The following is a 15,743-nucleotide window of genomic DNA, read 5'->3' as shown; positions in this document are numbered from 1 at the left end:
CACTTTGTCCCAATATCAGGACCGTCCGGACCACAGCCACGGCACCACCGCTCACCGCTTCCTGGGGCAGCTCCCGGCACCCGTGTGCTGCAGGGGCGGGGCTTGCAGGCGCCAGAAAGGGCACAGAGCCCTCCACAGCTCCGGCAGCTCACACTGGCGTTTTTCCCAGCCAGTGGGAGCCACGGAACTTGTGCTTGTGGCAGGCGCAGCACGTGGAGAGTCTGGAGACTCCCCTTGCCGCTCTCACCCTAGGAGCCAGAGACCTCCCAGCAGGGCTGGTGAGTGTGGTCAGGGAAGGGGGCAGGGCATGATGGTGAGTGTCTGGGAATGTGTGTGGAGGGTGCTGGGCAGTGGGGGAGGTTTGAGTGTTTTGGGATGCTAGGAAGTGGGGGCTTGTTGGGGGGTGCTGGGCAGTGGGGGAGATCTGTGTGTGTCAGGGCATTGGGGGTCTGTGTGGGGCATTGTATAGTTGTGGTGGTGGGGCTGTGGGGAAGGGCACTGGGAGGGAGGAAGGAATGGAGGGGAAATCTGTGTGTATTGGGAAAAAAGCAAGTGGGGGGTTCTGTGTGGGGTGCTGGGCAGCTGTGGTGGGGCTCTGGGCAGGGGGGCGCTGGGCAGGGGTGTGTGTGCACAGCACTGTGCATTTGTGGTGGAAGGGTTGTGGGGGGGGGCTCTGGGCATAGTAGATCAGGGGGTGCTGGGCAGGGGAGCTGTGTGGTGCAGCATGGGCCCACCCCCACGTGTCCCCTCTCATGGCTCCGGTCGGGGCTGTGCACCTGTGTCTTTCTCCTCCCAACCGCTCGCCCAGTGTGTCCTGATATTTCACTCTTGCAATCTGGTCACCCTAACTGCACCACACAATTACTACAGGATTCTTCTTGTTTTGGTCCAAAATAATTTTTGCTTCTTGTATTACAGGAATAACATACACTAGAGTGTGGACTTGCTTGACTGCTTGAAGAAGAAAAACACTGTATTATTATTATTTGTATTACTGTAGCACCGTCATGGACCAGGAGCCCACTGTGCTAAGCAATTTTCAAATGCAGAACAAAAATGCAGAACATACCCTATAGAGCTTATAATCGAAGTGCGCACATCTTATCTTTATAGGCACTTACGTACTACAGAGATGAGCATAGTATAGAAATCTACATAGAATACAACTTATTGTTCAATGCATCAGAAGTTGTGATTTTTTTTTTAAGTACGTCATCACTGCAAGGATAACCTGTCAAAAGAACAAGGTTAACAGAATCCTGTTCAGCAAATTTATAAAAACAAATCTTTTGTCTTAACTAATTTCAGGGGCCTAAAAATATAGTTTTAATGTCTATTAAATAAAGGCAGAACTGAATGACAAAAGAATTGTAAAAGACAGCTATACAGAACAGTGCCTGTAGTGACTACATTTCCTAGAAATAAATTAACCCAAATAGAGAATATGGGCATAGATATACAAAGAGTTTTTATATACTATACTGAAAGAATCATTGTTTCTTTGCTAAAAAAGTAATGTTGTTTAAGGAATGAAGTGTCTGCTTGTTAGAATTGGAGATATGTGTAACTGAGGATAAAGATGTTATAGGATTTTACAAAATAAAATTCAGAGCCAAGGTATAGATGGAGTGAAGAGAAAACGATCACAAAGTAAGTCACCTCACTTGCTGGACTTATTGTTCTTTTTCCACTTATGTACTTGCTGCCTTGGCCTCCAGTATGGCGAAAAATCTTGAACACAATGAAAGGTGGAAACTCATGACCAGCAAACCTAAAGAAACAAAAAACAAAGTTAACTATCTGGCACTATAAAGAGCAGATTCCTTATTGTTTAAACTGGAAGGGATAAACTCTTAGTTAAAAAACACTGGTACTCAAGATCTCCAACCATCCTCTAAAAACTCCAAGGATAACAAACCCAAATAATATAAACATGGTTGCTGGTACACAGGTGCTGCGGTGACCTGCACCACTGTCCCTCCCTCCAGGTTGACTCGGGCTCCAGCATCCTAGGTTATGCTGAATTCATTTATATTAATATACACAAACACAAAAAATATTGTTAGGCTGTAGGTTGGAAATAAATATATAATTTAAGAGGAGGAGGAAAACTTGACAGTTAAGGCTTTAGGGGAAAAAATTGAAAAGCTAGGAAATGTGAAGTTGTGGTAAACATTTAAAAAAAAAAAAAAACAACCCTACACTTTAGACGAGGGGTGGGCAAACTTTTTGGCCCAAGGGCCACATCGGGGTTGCGAGACGATATGGAGGGCCTATCCCACTTCCCGCCCCCTGACTGCCCCCCTCAGAACCCCCGACCCATCCAACACCCCCCCCCGCTCCTTGTCCCCTGACCGCCCCTTCCCGGGACCCCCCACCCCTAACCGCCCCCCCCCCGGGACCCCACTCCCTATCCAACCCACCCGCTCCCTGTCCCCTGACTGCCCCGACCCCTATCCACACCCCCACCCCTGACAGGCCCACCTGACCCATCCAAACCCCCACACTCCTTGTCCCCTCACTGCCCCCTCCCGGGATCCCCGTCCCTAACTGCTGCCCCAGGACCCCACCCCCATCCAACTCCCCCCTGCTCTCTGCCCCCCCCGGGACCCCCAGACCCTCCAACCCCTATCCAACCCCCCCTGCTCCCTGTCTCCTGACTGCTCCCCCCCAAACCTCTGCCCCATCCAACCGCCCCTGTCTGCCCCCCCGGGAGCTCCTGCTTCTTATCCAACCCTCCCTCCTCCCACCCCCTTACCATGCTGCTCAGAGCAGCAGGACAGGCTTATTGGAAAGCCTGGGAGGTGGGTGGGTGCAAGCCATGCTGCCTGCATGGCAGCGTACCTACAGGGGAGGGGGAACAGCAGCGGAGGGGGCAGGGACTAGCCACCCCGGCCAGGAGCTCAAGGGCCGGGCAGGACGTAGTTTGCCCACCTCTGTTTTAGACAGTATGGAAATACCAAATCATGGTATCTTAACTCTCTTTTTGTATCCGCATTCTGCAGCTGCCCAAATTCATGAAACAATCTAATGCATGAACATGCATGGTCACATATCTATTTTATGAAGACAGCATGACCCCAGTGTGTTTTTGTAAAGTGGGCTTTAGCTGCGTTCAGTTCTTTATATACATTTAAAACAGACTCATATGTTAAAAAGAAATCATCCCTGGAATCCCTTCCAAACTAGTAACAGGGACAACTTATCAAAATAACCAGAATTTGTACAATTGTGCTAAATGGTTGCTATGTCAAAGGCCAAAGTCCAGGGTTTTTTGTTCTTATTTTTGTTCTTAAAAAAGGACTAAAGTTAGCTTCCTAAATCCACATTTAGGTACCTCAGTGACCCCAGTGGAAGCTGCAGGGTGTTCAGAACCTTGATAAACTCTCCTTGACTTGAATGGAACAAAATCTGGGCCCAAAGCTTGGAGACCCTTGGGAGGGAAGCTTGGAAGGAATTTTATTATAGAATTACAAAGCAAAGCCTCAAACCAGCATTTTACAACACATGGTCAGGTCTCAGTTGCCAACTTTCTAATTGCAGAAAACAGAACACCCTTGCTCTGCCCCTTCCCTGAGACCTCGCCCCTCACTCACTCCATCCCCCTCCCTCGGTCACTCACTCTCCCCCACTCTTACTCACTTGCTCATTTTCACCCTGCTGGAGCAGGGGCTGGGGTGCAGGGAGGGGTGAGAGCTCCAGCTGGGCGTTTGGGCTCTGGGGTGGGGTCAGGAATGAGAGGTTTGGGGTGCAGGAGGGGGCTCTGGGCTGGAGCCGAGGGGTTCAGAGTGTGGGAGGGGGCTCCGGGCTAGGGCAGAAGGTTGGGGTGCAGGAGGGGGTGAGGGCTCCGGCTGGGGGTGCGGGCTCTGGAGTGGGGCCAGGAGTTTGGGGGCAGGAGGGGCTCTGGGCTGGGGCTGAGGGGTTCAGAGTGCAGGAGGGGGCTCAGGGCTAGGACGGGGATTAGGGCACGGGAGGGAGTTCGGGGTGCGGGCTACGGGTGGTGCTGACCTCAGGTGCTCCCAGGAAGCGGCAGCTCCAATGGGAGCTGTGGAGCCAGTGCTTGGGCCAGTGCCTGTTGGTGGGGGCAGCACACAGAGCCCCCGGACTACCCCTCTGCCTAGGAGCTGGAGGGACATGCCAGTCGCTTCCCAGGAGCCGCGTGGAGCTGGGCACAGAGTCTGCCTGCCCCGCTGCTGGCCTGCAGCCGACTAGACTTTTAGCAACCCTGTCAGCTGTGCTGACCGGAGCCGCCAGGATCCCTTTTCAACTGGGCATTCTGGTCGAAACCTGGATGCCTGATAACCTTAGTCAGACCACCTACTTGTTGTAAATTGCAGGATTGGAATCTTAATTCCTGCCAAAATGGAATAATATAATTGAAATGCTGACACAGTTTAAAAATTGCTAAACACTAGAATTCATTTAAACCATCTTATTTAAATGTAGAAACAAGTCTGGATATTAATGGCTATTTGCATTTAGCATTTAATTAATTTTTTTAAAGGACAAACTCAAATCAAATGCATTTGTTAGATTGATCACACAATGAATAAACATTAGGAGATTGAGATTTTGTATGCAGAGCAACTGAAGGCAGTAAATCTGTCCAGAGGGCATGGGAATTGCAGAAATGCAAGGTATCCATCATACCCCTTTGTTGAGGCACCTGTACTTGGTTAGTGCAGACTAGCCAGAGAAGGGACATGAACAATGCAGCTAGTGAATATGCTGATTCAGCTCATCCCCGGTCAGGTTTCACTTGGGAAAGGCTCTCTATGAAAGCCTGACTGCAATTTAAAGCTGCTCTCCTCTGCCTGAAGCTATGGAGGCAGTAGTGGAAACTGCAAATACCACCAGCTTCCTCTTTAATGTCAATTTTCACACAGGTCACAACTTATGCCCAGAGTGTTTATTTGCATGTCTAAAAATATCATATATTTCTATCTGGAGTGCTGCATGTTGGTGTGTTGTAAAAAAGAAAAATAGCAAAAATAATGATATGTGCATGCAGAATAGATCATTTTATTTCTAAATTACATTTCCTCAGGCATGTATTAAGCACTAATTCTAGATGAGATCCAAGTCCATAGTAAGTTTGCATTTTTAAAAAGAAAACATAGCTTATGGTGTGCAATAAAGGTATCTGACATATTTCTACTATACATAGGACTACTTACCTGTCTGGCTTTCAATATGAAAAGTTAATCACCACATATCAAAAAAATCCAGTTTTTCAAAAACAAGAAAAACAATCACTTCCAGTAGAACCTCAGAGTTATGAATATCAAAGTTACGAACTGACCAGTCAACCACACACCTAATTTGGAACTGGAAGTACACAATCAGACAGCAAAAAAAAAAAAAGGAGAAAAAAAAAGAAAATACAGTACAGTACTGTGTTAAACATAAACTACTAAAAAAATAAAGGGAAAGTTTAAAAAAAGACTTGATCAGGTAAGGAAACTGTTTCTGTGCTTGTTTCATTTAAATTAAGATGATTAAAAACAGCATTTTTCTTCTGCATAGTCAATTTTCAAAGCTGTATTAAGTCAATATTCACTTGTAAACTTTTGAAAGAACAACCATAATGTTTTGTTTAGAGTTACGAACTACCTCCATTCCCAAGGTGTTTGTAACTCTAAGGTTCTACTGTATTGCAAAAATAACACCCCCATCCCAAAAAAGCAAAGCAAACAAAAAACATTCATTTCCCCCACTCCGCGCTTCTGTGACTTTAAGATGAACAATTAAAACTTTATCAAACTTTCCAAAAATACTCACTTGTGAGGTAAAAATACATGAGAAATATTAGCCCAAAAGGCGTTTGTTTGAGTATTACTGTACTTAGACAACTTGCCCTGTCAACTCTAACATTGCTAGTGTGACACTATAATAAAAACAATTGATGGCACTTTTGGTTAACTTTAGAAAAAATCATCATATATGCTGGGTTGAATAAATAAATCTGACTACTTTACCTGAATCTGACTTTACACTGCATACTAGGATCTTTTATAAGTTCAGCTTCTAAAGGACTCACTCTCCTCACAATCTCATATGTAATGCAATGCTCCTGAAATAGATGCAGGCATTATTCAATAAAATTGAGCAGTTTTGGTTCCTATAATAACACATCCCACACCAGTTTCACATGGGAGTAGAGTGTTAATTAGTATTTTTAAAGTGCTTTGAAATTCTTAGATGGCAGTTACTATAGAATTGCAATATTTATTATTGTTTCTTTTTTATGACTCATTTTATTCTTTTACCCAATGTTACCCTTTTCTCTGCTGAAGTTCTTATCTTTTTGCCCTCCCTTTCCAATGTTATAAGTTTTATTTTCTCAGCTTTGCACTACAAAAAATCCAAAGTAGTTTTCAATAAGGACAACAAATATTAGGAAATACATCTCACATACAATTTTAGCTCGTCCCTTTTACTAAAAAAATCCCAAGACTGTCGAGGTGCTCATCTTTTTTCCTTCTCCATCTGTCTTTCCTCTTCTCTTAAACTATCATCAATCTCTCCCTCCACCCAATTCTCTGAACACTCTGTTAAGATATAGATATTCAGGCCTGTCTGCAAAGGCCTATACTTTAAGAATTTAGGTGTATTCTTATAATTTAGTTAGTTATAGAGGTATAAAAGAAAGAATCACAATCACTGTCTGCCTGTATAGGGCCTTCTCTTACTGTGACAGTCTGAGGCCCTGTTCTTAGGCTAAGGCCTTTGGCTAAGCAGCAGAGGCAGCCATAAGCTGGGAAGGGAACGGTCACATCCTCACCAGTCACACTGAAATAAGGTAGTTCTGGCAGTTAAAAAGGTGATCCAATCTGTCACCTCCAGAAAAAGGGAAGAGCCTAGAAGATTTAAAGAAAACTTTGTTTGATAGCATCCTGTCTGGCAAGAACTCACTTATCAACAGCTGGGGTGTGAAATCCTCATTTCTTTGTTGTTCTATCACTGTAGTCCCCACTTCCCTATAAAAAGAAAAGGAGTACTTGTGGCACCTTAGAGACTAACACATTTATTTGAGCATAAGCTTTTGTGAGCTACAGCTCACTTCATTGGATGCATGCAGTGGGCCATTTCCAGCAGTTGACAAGAACATGTGAGGAACAGTGGGGGGCGGGGGGGAATAAACATGGAGAAATAGTTTTACTTTGTGGAAATGGCCCACCTTGATTATCACTACAAAAGGGTTTTTTTCTCTCCTGCTGGTAATAGCTCACCTTACCTGATCACTCTCCTTACAGTGTGTATGGTAACACCCATTGTTTCATGTTCTCTGTGTATATAAAATCTCCCCACTGTATTTTCCACTGCATGCATCCAATGAAGTGAGCTGTAGCTCACGAAAGCTTATGCTCAAATAAATTTGTTAGTCTCTAAGGTGCCACAAGTACTCCTTTTCTTTTTGCGGATACAGACTAACACGGCTGCTACTCACTTCCCTATTGTTTGTCTGTATAATCTCTGTCTGGTTCTGTGATTGTTTCTGTCTGCTGTATAATTAATTTTGTTGGGAGTAAACCAATTAAGGTAGTGGGATATAATTGGTTAGATAATCGTGTTACAATATGTTAGGATTGGTTAGTTAAATTTCAGTAAAATGATTGGTTAAGGTATGGCTAAGCAGAACTCAAGTTTTACTGTATAGTCTGCAGTCAATCAGGAAGTAAGGGGGGAATGGGAACAGTGAATGGGGTTGGGGGAATTGGAATCATGTTTTGCTAAGGGGTGGGGAGTGGGAACAGGGAATGGGAATAGGGACACAGGCAAGGCTCTGTGGTATCAGAGCTGGGAAGGGGGACACTGAGGAAGGATATTGGAATCATTGCTTGCTAGAAGTTCACCCCAATCAACATCGACTTGTTTGCACCTTCGGACTTCGGGTATTGTTGCTCTCTGTTCATGCGAGAAGGACCAGGGAAGTGAGTGGGTGAAGGAATAAGCCCTTTTACAACCTCCCCATGTCTCTTGCCTTTTATTCCATTCAATGGAGTGACATTATTGCAGGAGGAAAAAAACAGCTTTTCTGAATCCACTCAAATATTTGCTCTGCTCAGTGTAAGACATACAGACAGTGAGAGCAAAGAATGTGGAGAACTGTCCAAGAAGATAGGAGCGAGCCTGTCTGCTTGCCTGCATAGCAGATTCAGAAGAGTGATACTACCCTAACTCCAAAAGCTACAGCTGAGGGGTTTCATCACTCTAGCGTAGGGCTCCACTGGAATTCAGGGTCCTAAGGCCAAATGTTTTGGGCCTACTGGTTAATTTGGACCTGGGTACTGTTTCTCCAGGTAACACTACTTTCCTCTTCAGAAGGGATGGATCAGTCAGGAGCCCATTCCACCTTTGGCAGAGTAGGGGGAATCTTCCTGAGCATATGTAAGTATTCATCTGATGTGTTCATGTGATAAAATGGAGCCATGAATTATGAGCAAGGAGAAGAGACTGTGGCAATCACCATTTTGTATTTCAGAGTAGCAGCCATGTTAGTCTGTATTCGCAAAAAGAAAAGGAGTACTTGTGGCACCTTAGAGACTAACAAATTTATTTGAGCATAAGCTTTCGTGAGCTACAGCTCACTTCATCCAGGTATTTTCCACTGAATGCATCCGATGAAGTGAGCTGTAGCTCACGAAAGCTTATGCTCAAATAAATTTGTTAGTCTGTAAGGTGCCACAAGTACTCCTTTTCATTTTGTATTTGGTGCTTCAAATTGGACAGTGGCACAGTGATACTTCAGGCTGGTTTCTCTTTGAGAAAAACCTGGATGTAAGATCAGTTAGATCCTTATTTGGGAAACTGGAAGCCTTAAAAAACAGCAATTTCTTACGTACTGTAGGCCCTTTTATGGACAGCACATGTATACTCTAAAAACTTTATAAAAATTATTGACATCCTATGCCTGGATAGATCAATAGAGACTATGTGAAGTTTACAGCAAACAGTTGTGCATCCCTAGGAAGAGGGCTAGAACACTTCTGAGGGATGTGAAAGTAGAATGAATTATATTGAAATTATAATTCATTAAAGAAATGCTACTTGAAGGGTTTGTTGAAATATAGTTCTCAGGAAGAGAAACATTAAGGAGTGTGAGACAATGGGTCCTCAAACTAATTAACTTAGAGCTCCTACTGAGCTAGGAGATTGGTAAACGTTAGTATGCAAATAAGATATGTATGTATATTTGTCAGTTTCTGCTTCATTTTGTCTCTTATGTTAAATTGGCTTTGGCTTAGCTGTATAAATAAGTTAGCTTGAGCCTCAGAGAGGGGCTCACATATCTGGGTGCACTGGCAAAGCGCTTTGCTAATAAACAGAGTGGTCTGACAAATTATGTGAGTCCTGAATCTGACTTTGACAGGGATTAAATGGGTTTTAAAGGGTACGTAGACTTTGTGCTGGCTATTTGCACAGGAGTGCCTTTTACCCTAACTGCATTATCCTGGAGAAGATAATCTATGGTTATATAATGCACTGTTCGAGAATTTACCAACATAAGTATTATGATATTACTATACCACCAGTTATACCAGTTTCAGAATGGTAGCCATGTTAGTCGGTATCAGCAGAAACAACGAGGTGTATATGTAAAAAGAAAAGGAGGACCTGTGGCACCTTAGAGACTAACCAATTTATTTGAGCATAAGCTTTCGTGAGCTACAGCTCACTTCATCCAAAAGCTTATGCTCAAATAAATTGGTTAGTCTCTAAGGTGCCACAAGTCCTCCTTTTCTTTTTGCGGATACAGATGAACACGGCTGCTACTCTGAAACCTGTCATTATGCGAGGAGTATATGTGGCACCTTAGAGACTAACAAATTTATTTGGGCATAAGCTTTCGTGGGCTGGTTTTAGCCCACGAAAGCTTATGCCCAAATACATTTGTTAGTCTCTCAGGTGCCACAAGTACTCCTCGTTGTTTTAGTTATACCAGTGTAACTCCTTGATGGGTTTTTTTCCAATTTGGTTTATACTGCTTTCTGAGCTCGTGCCACAAAAAGTGTGTCTCCCTGGGGAGCTGGAGTGGTGTAACTGCCACAGCAGTATCCCAGGCACTGGTAGAGTTGTGCTGGTAAGTTTCCCCCCCGTAGGAAAGCCCCAGGTAGTTTACAGCGAGGACGGGCAGTGTTTTTCCAGAGGAGCATACCGCGGCCCGGATGGTGTGTGTTAGCAGTCTGAACAGCCTCCTGTCGATGTGACTCCACCAGGCTCTCTGGAGGATTTTAGCTGCGAGCTCTTCTTCCGCCCTGACAGGAGACACGAGATCAGCACCAGCCCCTGCGCTCACAGTAGGGTGACCAAATGTCTTGTTTTGACCGGGACAGTCCCTTTTTTTAAGCCCTGTCCCAGCCGTCCCGACTTTGCAAAAGTGGGCATTTGTTCAGTGTGCTCTTGCCGACTTGATCAGTTGGCAACAGCAAACAGGGCAACTGCCCATTTTTGTCAAAAAAGTGGGGTGCGGGGGTGGGGCAAGTGGCGATGCCAGCTACGCGCGGGGGGAGGGGGCAGACCTGGGGGGGCGCTCAGGCGAGCAGTAGGGGGTGCCCCCTTTTCGCTTTGGGAAATATGGTCACCCGAGCTCACAGCAGCGGGGTCCCTAAAGGTGGATCCGGGGTGACACCGCCAGGGCCGTTTTGGGGGCAGCGAGCTGTGGGGACAGACAGCACACAGGGGTGCGCGTCCCCCCCCAGCACGTAAGCCGAGCGCGGAGGGGACTCGCTGTCTCCAAGCCCCAGCCTGGGCGCCCGCACGGTGTGGCGGTGACCCAGGGCTCGCAATGGCGGGGCCGGATCTCACAGCCCCGCTAACGCCTCCCTCCTGCGGGCAGCGGGCGCTAGGCCGGGCGGCTCCCGGACACGCGGGGCGAGGGGCGCCGCGGTTACTCACGGCCGCGAGGGACACTCTGCCCGGCGCGCGGCTCCGCTCAGCATGGCGACCCGGCTCCTCACAGGTCCCGCCCCCGCGTCACTGTTGCCCGGAGACCGGGACACGTGGGGAGGGGGGAGAGGGAACCACGCCATCCCCGCCCCTTTCCCAGCCGTTTCTGTCGTTAGGCCTCCGTAGCGGCGCGTGCGCTGTGCGGCTCTGACATCATCGCGCAGCGACGCGGCTGGGAGCGGCGCCGCGATGTTCAAGGTGAGAAAGTCCCGTCCCGGGGCCGCAGCGCCAGGGATACCCCCGCCGCTGCCGCCCGTGGCCGGGCTCAGGCCCTCGCCTGCCCGGCGCGCTGAGCAGGGTGAGCGACGCCTTGGCACGGCCGCCGCTGCCGCCAGCTCCCGCCGGGTGACCTGGCGCGAACGAGCGGGAGCAGCCCAGCCGGGGCGCGGGCACCCGCGGGCCGTCTCCCCGTGTGCACGGGATGGCCCGTGGCCTAGTTACAGATCCGCCCCAGGTCCCCAGGCAAAGCGTTTGCTCCCCTCCTCAACTGGCTGCTACGTCAGGGAGTTCAGCCCGTGCTCGCTGGGGGTTGCCGAGGGCACCCGTCGCTTTAGTACAGGGGCGTGAGTCGCGTTTGAAAATATTGGGTACCAGCTGTTTGGCGCTTTATTATTACGTGCAGCCTGTCAACAGAGGGCTCTACAGGCTAAAGCTGTGACAAGCAAAATCCTTTGACGTTAGGCATCTGATAACTTGTAGCATTTGTTGTTTTATTTGAGGTCTCAATTCTGCAATTCACCGCAGCCGAGTGAATTGAGCCAGCCAATAGACTCTGAGGCAGGTGCTGCAGGTGTAGCGCTACAAGCAGGAGGGAGGCATTAGCATGGCTGTGAGACCTGGTCCCTCCTCTATTGTGAGCCTGGCTTCACAACGTCTATGTATGCTCAAGCACAGGTTTGGAAACAGTGAGTTTGCAAGGCAAATTGGTTGAAAATGTAGTAAAGAACAGAATTATCAGACACAGAGGCAAACAGGATTGTTGGGGAAGAGTCAACATGATTTTTGAAAAGAGAAGTCATAGAATCATAGAATATCAGGGTTGGAAGGGACCTCAGGAGGTCATCTAGTCCAACCCCCTGCTCAAAGCAGGACCAATCCCCAATCAAATCATCCCAGCCAAGGCTTTGTCAAGTCATGCCTTTTCAATCTACTAGAATTATTTGAGGGGGTCAGCAAACATATGGATGAGGGTGATTCAGTGGATATAGTGTAGTTAGATTTTCAGAAAGCCTTTGAAAGGTCCCTCACCAAAGGCTCTTAAGCAAAGTAAACAGTCATAAGAGAAAAGATCCTCTCATGGATCAGTGATTGGTTAAAAGATAGGAAACAAAGGATAAGAGTAAATGGTCAGTTTTCAGAATAGGGAGAGGTAAATAGTGCTGTCCCCCAGAAGTCTGTTGGGACCAGGCCTGTTCAGCATACTCATAAATGATCAGGAGAAAGAGGTAAACAGTGAGGTGGCAAAATTTGCAGGTGATACAAAATTACTCTAGAAAGCTAAGTCCAAAGCAAACTATGAAGAGTTACAAAGGGATCTCACAAAACTGGGTTGCTGGGCAACAAAATGGCAGATGAAATTCAGTGTTGATAAATGCAAAGTAATGCACATCGGAAAACATAATCCCAGCTATACATACCTTATTTAGATCCCATCATTTTGTATCACCACTCAAGAAAGAGATCTTGAGTCACTGTGGATAGTTCTCTGATAGTTCTCTGAAAACATCCACTCGAGATGCTGGAGCAGTCAAAAAGGCTAACAATGTTAGGAACTATTAGGGAAGAGATAAGATTAAAAAATCATAATCCCTCTATAATATAAATCCATGGTATGCCCATATGAATACTGCATGCAGATCTGGTTGCCCTATCTCAAAAAAGATATATGGGAATTGGAAAAGGTCCCGAGATGGGCAACAAAAATTATTAGGGCTATGGAATAGCTTCTGTATGAAGAGAGATTAATAAGACTGGGACTTTTCATCTTGGAAAAGAGATAACTAATGGGGATATGGCAGAGGTCTATAAAATCTTGACTGGTGTGGAGAAAGTTAATAAGGAAGTGTTTATTTGCTCCTTCACAACACAAGAACTAGGGATCACCTAATGAAATCAATAGGCAGCAGGTTTAAAACAAAAGGAAGTACTTCTTCACGCAACGCACGGTCAGCCTGTGGAATTCTTTGCCGGAGGTTGTTGTGAAGGTCAAAACTCTTAACAGGGTTCAAAAAAGAACTAGATGTATTTATGGAGGATAGGTCCATCAATGACTATTAGCCAGGGATGGCAGGGATGCAACACCACCTAGCCTCTGTTTGCCAGAAGCTGGGGATGGATCACTTGATGATTGTCTGTTCTGTTCATTCCCTCTGAAGCACCTGGCATTGGCCACTGTCAGAAGACCAGATACTGGGCTAGATGGACCATTGATCTGACCCAGTGTGTCCATTCTTATGTAAATTTCAACATGTGTTTAACTCTATGCATATGTAGCCTTTCCAGAATTGGCTGGTTACAGAGCACATCCCTCCAGAGTAGCTATTTGTTTACCTGTTGCTCCAAATGTAATAAACAGCACAAATTAATTGGAGGTGAATTAGAATAGTTTGGTTTCAGAGTAGCAGCCGTGTTAGTCTCTAAGGTGCCACAAGTACGCCTTTTTCTTTTTAGAATAGTTTGGTTGTATTCAAAAGAAAATACAGCAGCACTGGGAAGTATCCTGACTTAGCATATTGTGTGAAACTGCCAAGTTTGAAGTTTAAGGGCACATATATACTAAAAATATGTCAGCCTATGTTAGGTCAACATACAACCACAACAGTGATTAGTGCTGTGTTTCATATCCATGCTACCTTCCTTTTGTCAATAGTGTGCAATCTCACCAGGAGTTCTTCCACAGACTTAAAGGACCGTGTGATTGCCCGGCTCCCAGCTCCCCACCAGGCTGCAACCTGGGCTCCCGCAAGGCTCTCTGCTGGGAGCTGCCCAGACTCAGGACATGGAACTCCCCGCTGGGAGCCCAGCTGAGAGTCTGGGGGGAGGGGGAGCTGGGCTCCTAGCAGTGGGGAGCCAAGAGCCTCCAAGCAGTACCAGCATTCCTCGCAGGGAGGGGGTAGCTGGGAGCCTCTGTAAAGCACCAGGGCTCCCTGCAGCTGTGACAGTCCAGCTTTGTTGTCAATTTCATGGCTCCAGGACCATGAAATTGACAAGAATGACAGCCAGTGTAAGTATAGTGTCTACAGGGATACTGCATTGCTCTAACACCACCAATATAAGCCCTGTTCCTCTCATGGAGGTGGAGTTATGTCGGACTAGTAGAGCACTTACAATGGCTGTAGTGTGTACACTGACATAATTAGGTCGATGTAAGCTGCCTTACATCGACCTGACTCTGTAGCGTAGACCAAGACATTTCTACAGTATATTTCTTACTACTAGTGAACTACAAAGATCACCCCTTAAATACTGAAATAGTTTTCAAGATTTTAGAAATTTATGAATGTACTATACAAATCTTTCAGTGCCTATCTTTTACTTTCTACTTGCTTGTTTACAATGTTCTAGAGAGTTCCAAAACACTGTTGTTCCCATTTTTGTCATTTTCTGTTTAGCAACTTTTTTTCTTACTCAGTTGTATGGAAATTAACATGTCCATGTCTTTGTTTACTATCCTCTGTAGTGCCTGAAGCATTTTTATTCATGTATCCAGTTACAGCTTTGGCTAGCACAGCTTTGGGAATGTTTTTTATAACTAGTGCTGCAGAATTGGCTGAAGATAACTGACTTTTAAAGTGATTAATTTCACATTAGTTACACTGAATGTTTTACAAGACTCCTGTTGCTCATAATGATATTTTAACATAATTTTGTCAGGTCAGATATATCAGGATAGCATTTTAGACATTGTTCTTTCTAACTTTCATAACTCTCCTTATGTGATCTTTTTAGTTAGGTAGTGTGAGCTATTGGGAGTTAGTTAACAGGAGCTTGTAAATAGCTTGAGTACCGTGAGTGTTCGTGTCCAAAGAGAGAATGTGTTACAGTTATGCCTGCAGTTAGTGTCCAGAAAGGATATATGTTCATAGGTTTCAGAGAGTTCATAAGGTTCTTGATAAAAAAAAAAAAAAAAGTTAAATAGAACACAATAGATGTAATTTACTTTCACATTCCCCCAGATATCTTAAAACTCATGATGTCACAAAGCCCACAGAGTTTTGCACAACTTTATTATGTTCCACAGAGTAGTACCCTAAAACATCCAGTATGGTGTTGAATTATAGCTAATCGATGACCTCAAAATGAATTATTTAATGGGTTTATTGTGCATTGCTGAGCATATTATCAGTGTTCAGGATAAATAATAATTTATTTACAGATTCAAGATGTCATATGACTTGCATTTTCACTTTCATTTAGCAATCTACAATCTTAAGTAGATTCGCTACAGAAACCACACTTGTAAATGTTGCCATTAAAATGTGTATATTTTTTCAATAAGAAAAGGAGTACTTGTGGCACCTTAGAGACTAACCAACTTATTTGAGCATAAGCTTTCGTGAGCTACAGCTCACTTCATCGGATACTGTAGCTCACGAAAGCTTATGCTCAAATAAATTGGTTAGTCTCTAAGGTGCCACAAGTACTCCTTTTCTTTTTGCGAATACAGACTAACGCGGCTGTTACTCTGAAACCTATTTTTTCAATGTGACAGCAATGGTCTCTAGTGCCATCTATTGACAAGTAGTAGGAATTGACAAGTGGAACTGGCTGAAAGCCAACATTTCTTTCTGTGG

General features: G+C 45.4%; 2 protein-coding genes across 3 annotated transcripts in view; one reads left to right on the top strand and one right to left on the bottom strand.

Annotated features, from left to right (window-relative positions):
• Positions 1 to 15,743, bottom strand: part of C1HXorf58 (chromosome 1 CXorf58 homolog) — a 94,546-nt gene that overhangs the window by 17,948 nt on the left and 60,855 nt on the right. Inside the window, exons 4-7 of the mRNA XM_074943742.1 lie at positions 10,900 to 11,383; positions 10,160 to 10,259; positions 5,979 to 6,073; positions 1,660 to 1,771 (exon numbers count right to left, since the gene is read on the bottom strand). Of these exons, the coding sequence (XP_074799843.1) occupies positions 1,660 to 1,771; positions 5,979 to 6,073; positions 10,160 to 10,259; positions 10,900 to 11,383 (791 nt within the window). The remainder of the gene's footprint in view (positions 1 to 1,659; positions 1,772 to 5,978; positions 6,074 to 10,159; positions 10,260 to 10,899; positions 11,384 to 15,743) is intronic.
• The window catches only part of APOO (apolipoprotein O), a 76,126-nt gene continuing 71,435 nt past the window's right edge, over positions 11,053 to 15,743 (top strand). The window contains exon 1 of one of the 2 annotated variants that reach the window (XM_074968275.1): positions 11,053 to 11,148. In XM_074968275.1, coding sequence (XP_074824376.1) covers positions 11,140 to 11,148 — 9 coding nt within the window. In that variant the 5' untranslated portion in view covers positions 11,053 to 11,139. The remainder of the gene's footprint in view (positions 11,149 to 15,743) is intronic. The other variant, XM_074968267.1, reaches the window with a different exon arrangement.

Source organism: Natator depressus, chromosome 1, assembly GCF_965152275.1.
Source record: "Natator depressus isolate rNatDep1 chromosome 1, rNatDep2.hap1, whole genome shotgun sequence".
NCBI lineage: Eukaryota > Metazoa > Chordata > Testudines > Cheloniidae > Natator > Natator depressus.
This window is presented reverse-complemented; position numbering and strand designations above follow the sequence as displayed.